This window comes from Vicia villosa, linkage group LG3 (assembly GCF_029867415.1).
Source record: "Vicia villosa cultivar HV-30 ecotype Madison, WI linkage group LG3, Vvil1.0, whole genome shotgun sequence".
NCBI lineage: Eukaryota > Viridiplantae > Streptophyta > Magnoliopsida > Fabales > Fabaceae > Vicia > Vicia villosa.
The window spans coordinates 27642692-27649037 of record NC_081182.1 but is presented as its reverse complement, the minus strand read 5'-3'; the positions used below and the strand labels follow the sequence as shown (position 1 = coordinate 27649037).

The window sequence follows — 6346 nt, the reverse complement described above, 5'->3', positions numbered from 1 at the left end:
TATAATATACTGTTATGACAATATCTTCATGTTGTTATTGGCAATTAACAACAAAGATATCAATTGCCTAAAAGAGAGGTTGTTTTTGGAGTAAGTGTAAAATATGTGAAAAGTAACTGCGGAGTGGCAAGTCTATGAAATAAACAGGGTGGGATCATCTAAGTCGCAGGTAGGAAGCTACGATCTAGAAGGGTTTGTTCTTTTGGCTCCATGGAGAAGGATTATTGAATATGATAATGCTTAATATTCTTTCTGAAATGGAAGGATTTCAAGTCAACCTATACACCATATAAATATAAATGCTGATCATAAAAACAACAGTAATAATCAATATCTTAAAGCATAAACACTTTTAAATCCCAAAATACATTTATTCTACTAAAAGTTCACTACACAAGCAGGTTACTATAAAGTACTAAAACTAAAACTGCATTTGACATACAAACATGACCTCACATTAGATGTGGCTAGGCCCCTTATGGTGCAATATCTTTCAGTAAAATGCAAAAGTTACTGCGTCTGTTTTAATTCACATAGATAAACACAATTCACAGGGTCACTCATTGTATTTTCAGAGGTGTGAACAAATAATGATCATGAACAATATATTTTATATATAACAATTATAATACATAGTCCTATGACAACTATGCATTAATCTTCAATATGGAGGGATAAATTATGCACTGAAACCACTGTGCAGAGAGCTCCAGGGATTGACTGGAATGTTGGTGCATGCTTGTGCAGAGGCCTCGGCCATTTGCTCTCTGTGTATTCCTGCGTTGCAGAAGTTTGCAAAGGACCTCATGTGTTTCATCCCATACTGAGATAAAGATCCACAATGTGTCTCAAAGGTCCTAACCTGCGTGCATCAATAATAGATTAAGATGTAAACATTCTCTCAGAAATCCAAAAGCTTAAATGTAATAAAAAATGAATGATAATCAACTACTGGAAACCTTGCTGACATGTAATGATGTAATTATGTGACCTTATAATAATAAAAAGGAAAGCAATTATTCAACCATATTTTTTGGGCATCAAGAGAACAATCTCAATCAAGTGAGTTATTAGACATGGTACCAGTGTTTTCAGGCAGTCCCAGTCATCAACAAGAGGCTGCCCAGCTGGTCTAACACTGGTGAGAACCTCTGGACCCTTTTTCATGCCAAATAAGAGTTTACCAACAAGTTTTATGCTGTCATCTATATGCAATCTGTGAGACATTGCTTCCAGAACTTGCTTCTGAGCCGCAACTTTCCTAGGAGAACCTTGAGGAGCTTTGAGGAACTGCCAAAGATCAGGGAAGATGAAGTCAAAATACACAATAAATTAGCAAAAGACAAGTCCAACAGAATAAGCATCTGCATATAACAACCCTTGTTTTCTTGCAATTTTATCATCATTACGGTAATGCCAATTGCCAACATTTCAAGAAACAAAAAACCATTGCACCCAATCATGTTACAAATAGACTGGAATTCGTACTTCTCCAGATTTTATTACAAATAGACTGGAATTTATACTTGGCAGTTTCAAGAACAGGAATGGGATGGCATTCAACTACAGAATGAATGCAGAAAAGAATCAAGGGGAATCTTCAATCTAAAGAATGGAAAATCACCATATGATACAAGATTTATCTTTCAATGCCAAACAGTTGATACTATGGCATGTTTTTACTTTCACATACCCTCATCAATTGTTACTTGTTCCTGCATTATTTATTAACATTAATCTTGAAATTTTGGTTCAGCAAATAATAAATATATCCTCACTATGCATGTATCACTCCATATCTAAAACTTGGGAGCCAAATCATGAAGAGGATACAACTAAGCATTTATTTCATAAAATATAGTACTACATCCCACAAATAGGATAGTAGGATACCTTATCCCAGAAATGGATTAGATCTGCATCGCGCTGGTTGGTCGCTTTGGAAGGTGGCACTAATGAGTTTCTACCCACAAAAGTAAAATTTTCATTCGAAGGATTTGATCCCAAATATAGGAATAGACTATCTTTGCTAAGCTCAATGTCACCATATTGCATCACATGGGAACCAAAATTTGAATTCCCGTTTGAAGTCCTTTCTTTGACCTGTGAGTATAAGAGCAAGAAGAAATATGTTACACAATTCAAAAATACGTTATACCTTGTTTGACCCGTAAAATTTTAGACCAATAATTTTATGAAAATAACCAAAATTTTCTCCAATCCACTTAAGAAACTAAGGTATAAAGTTGTATTCTTCGATCTATACCAGTTGATGATGTAAAACAACAGGGCTGGCCACAGAATCTTACCAATTCATATTGCTGGTGCAAAGTTTCTGTTTGCAAATTGTGTTTGTCACTGTTCAAAAGTTAAGATGTAAGAAAATCAATACATGATAAAAGACCTTACACCATTAGTTATGGAAAAGTAACTTTCTTCTAAGATGTAGAAAAGAGATATTGCATGCAAGTAAGAAAATATTTCTTTGATCGAAAAAAGGTTTCGCAAAAGTACAAGATAATAGGTAAATATAGTCATAATGGTGATATTCTAGTGTCACAACACAACAATCACGGGCTTTCAACCACATCATGGAGATTTTTTAATTACAAGTATTGCAACCAATACATCTTATTTATGATTCCAAAATACATTTATTATCATGAATGATTTTAAGTGACAAATAATATCAAGTTAATGATAGGTGCAGGCTCAATTCACAGGGCCTACTTTAAGGGTAGGAAACTATGAGAATTCGGTTCGTTTATGTAAATTACATTGGGAGAGACTAGGCTCTCTAATTCCTAGATGATTATGTTAGTTATTAGCAGTCAATATTCCTATTGCAGCAGTTATAATTTCCCTCTACTCTGTAGCTGCTACTGCTGGTAGTTACAGCAGAAGTGTTCTATCAATAACATTCAGCTTATCATTCTATCCATTAGTCTTTTAAGTACTAAAGAACTATCACGGGTATCCGAGCAGTAAGATCTTAGGGATTAGATGGTTTCAATGCGAGGCATGGAAATTTTGAAACATGGGCTTGAGGGGGTTGTTATCGATGAGGGAAAATCTGGAAAAGAGCCTTGAACATGAGATGTTGGAACAGTTGGAAACTAGAAGATAATTGAATGAATTAATGGAGAGATGGTGTGAAAACTAGAATTGATCGTAATCACAATGCTTATTCTGGTGATGGAAGACAGACGGACAAAGAAAATGGTGCCCGAGGTCCGGCTAATCTATGAAACTTGGTGGAATGTTGGACAAATTAAAAAATTAATCACTGGAGAATAGTATTGTTATACTAGTACATATTAGAAAAAAATAGAGTGCAGAAATTAATTGGCAGTTATGGACAGTTATGTTGTTTATTTGTATGACTAACTAGAGAAAGGGAGGGACTGAGAATCTTGTGTAATTTGTTTCTTCCATAAACATATTCTACTACAAATTAAAGTCAGTTTCTACAACTAAATTGTATTCTGCTACTAGTTTCTAACAATTAAATGTTTACTTGTTGTGCTCATTTAATCTTACCTGTCTTCCATCCAAGCAACGCTATATAGGTCACCCAAGCAGGTTTCATATTCTGGGGGAGGACTATCATCCCCTCCAGGACAATATGTTCCCCAACTGCTTTCTTCTGCGTTTGCGGCAGTAGTTGCATAGATATTTAGACCTTCAGGAAGAAGACCTTCAAAGATACTCCCAGATTCGCATGCCTCTAGATAAAATACCTGCACAGCCATTACATGAAATAATTAAACAGTTTTAATGTAGGTTGACACAAACAAACAGCAAATGCTAAGTACTAGCAACTCACTAGGCTTTTATAAGTTCCAGCAGCATGCTTTATCTTCAAGACTTCAATTAAATCAGATGCGTACAGGTAAGGACTAGTGGGCATCCCTGAAATCCAACCCCAGTAACACCCCCACCCCCAAATAAAGGATCACATTAGAAATTGAAAGGAGTAGATATTTAGTGTGAAGAAACACTTGGTGGCATTACGATAATACCAAAATGTTAATATAAGAATCACTTATTATAGTATCAATCACCAAAATAATCAAAAATTCGACAACAAGGATGCTAAATTTCTTTCTACTGAACATAATATAGCAAAAGCATCTTGATAACAATCACTAACCAAGCACCCCAGGACCTCCATGATCACTATAGTAAACAAATATACGATCATTAGGACCACTATCCACAACCTTCCCACTTCCGCCACTAAGAGCTGACTTATTTCCAAGCAAAGCAGCAAAGAAGTTGTTCACAGTAACATCTTCACCCGTATAATCCTACCATAAAAACATCCACACAACCAAACAGTAAAAAGCTTGAATATGAATATGAAACAGAAAACCAGAAAGAGATTACTAATAAATATAAAACCTTAGGGACTCCCTCGTAAACATTCTCTCCTTTTGGACTGTTAATGATGACTCCAGGACGTGGATTCTCTTCGTCGTAAGCAATGTCATCATACATAAAAACAATAATGTTCTCTTCTTTTAAACCACCTTTTCGTAACACTTGATACGCGTGACATACATCAGACTGATGAAATAAATAAATTAACAAGCAAGTATATAAAGCACGGTCACCATAAACACGACTCTGACTCTGACACATTTTTATCCAGAGGTGTCGGTGGTACAGAGAATATAATATAAGATAATTGAATTTTGAATTTTGGAAAAGGAAAGGGGAAAAATGACCTGATGTCGGTAATTCCAGTAGCCATTGGAACCAGCGACTAAAATGGCCCATCGGGTGCCTTCGTTGTTGTCATCATGGAGGAATGTGGAAGCTTGGGAGGGTAATCGGAGGAAATCTCCGGCGAGGTCATGGACGGCGGAGATGAGGGGAATGGTGGTGATGAGGAGGAGGAGAGTGGGTAATTGAGAGCGGTCCATGAGGATGGGGGATGGCGTTGGAAAGGAATGAAAGAGCGCGCAGTATTGTTGGTTAATAATATGAGAGAGACTCTCTCACCTCATTGCCAGCGATGCATTTCGCTGATAAAACCAAGAAATAATAATTATAAATTGATGATAATTGTACTATTATGGAAGAAAATGAAAGCTTTATCTAAGAAGATAATGAAAAAAAATGAGATGGAGAGGAGCGTGTGAGGCGTGGCACTATTATATTAATGTTTTTACTTTGATTTCCTTTTCTTTCTTTTTGACTGGTTGTTGAGATAAGTCGTTGTGTGATGTGTCAATCAAATATTCGGCGAGATGTCGGTGTTGTTTATAAAGAGTTAATTAGATAAATTTTGGGAGAATAAATGAATGAAGTGATGAAAATAAATTTCGAAATTTTAGATCGTGTACTTAAATTTGTAAAAGTTTTTTAATTATACATGTACATTAACACTCAAAGATAACGAAGAAGATAAAATAGTTACAAGTTAGTTATGTCAAATGACTAACTTGTTAGTTGAACTTTCCATTTATAATTTGGTAATTAGTTCTTAGTTGTAAGCTGTTAGTTATAGAGTTTGTTGGAGTACGTGATTATGTACTGTTCTACAATTGTTGTTATTCTCTGGGTTATATTCCTTTTTTCTTCCTTAAGATTCAACAATGTCGTCAAGACTCGTTCCACAAATTCTGATTTAGTTTACTATGTGCATCCAAGTGATAGACTTAATTCAGTTATAGTCACACCAAAACTTGATGGTGTTAATTATGCAGGCTGGAGTAGGTCAATGTGACGAGCACTTGGTGCGAAGAATAAACTGTTTATCGTTGATTGTTTAATACAATTATTAAATCCTAAAGATCTCAATTATGTAGTTTGGAAAAAGTGTAATCATCTGGTACACTCTTGGCTTATTATTATGCGCTCAGCTACAAAATTTGTCATTTTTAAACAAGTGTATGTTGCATAATTCATAAGTATATTTTCCAATTTTATTGTCTTCAATAAAAATGTTGCATTAGACATGATCAATTTATTGTATAACTATTTGTTTAATAGATATTTAGGTTATAGGATCACATGTGATCAAAATATTAACATCGATTTGCAATTATGCTGCATAATACTAAGCTCCATATATCCCTACAACAACAACAACAATAACAACAGCAACACACCAAGTCTAGTCCCATTAAATGGGGTCGGCTACATGAATCAACTTTCGTCATAATATTCTATTCAAAACCATATTTTTATCCAAATTGTTAAACTCAAGATCTTTCCTAATAATTTCTCTTATAGTCTTTCTAGGCCTTCCTCTTCCTCTAGTTGTTTGAATTCTCTTCATCTGATCTACTCTCCTTACCACATAATCTACAGGTCTCCTCTCTACATGCCCAAACCA

The 6346-nt window shown here is 35.0% G+C and overlaps 1 protein-coding gene across 1 annotated transcript; it reads right to left on the bottom strand.

The window, feature by feature from the left end:
• Positions 1 to 350: 350 nt before the first annotated feature.
• LOC131660783 (vacuolar-processing enzyme-like) lies at positions 351 to 5072 on the bottom strand. The gene is made up of 9 exons (XM_058930100.1): positions 4731 to 5072; positions 4405 to 4569; positions 4154 to 4310; positions 3827 to 3912; positions 3541 to 3740; positions 2310 to 2358; positions 1894 to 2103; positions 1084 to 1290; positions 351 to 862 (listed from the first exon to the last, which is right to left on the bottom strand). The coding sequence occupies exons 1-9, from the start codon at positions 4926 to 4928 to the stop codon at positions 680 to 682; spliced, it is 1455 nt and encodes a 484-aa protein (XP_058786083.1). The 5' UTR covers positions 4929 to 5072; the 3' UTR covers positions 351 to 679.
• Between the last annotated feature and the right edge of the window lie 1274 nt (positions 5073 to 6346).

Bases quoted from the DNA above. Each gene is read 5' to 3' on its own strand.
- LOC131660783 (XM_058930100.1), bottom strand. From the start codon at position 4,928: ATGGACCGCTCTCAATTACCCACTCTCCTCCTCCTCATCACCACCATT. The intron at 4,570-4,730 runs GTCATTTTTCCC...TTATTTCATCAG, and splicing joins ACTGGAATTACCGACATCAG to TCTGATGTATGTCACGCGTA. The intron at 4,311-4,404 runs GTTTTATATTTA...TTTTTATGGTAG, and splicing joins TTTACGAGGGAGTCCCTAAG to GATTATACGGGTGAAGATGT.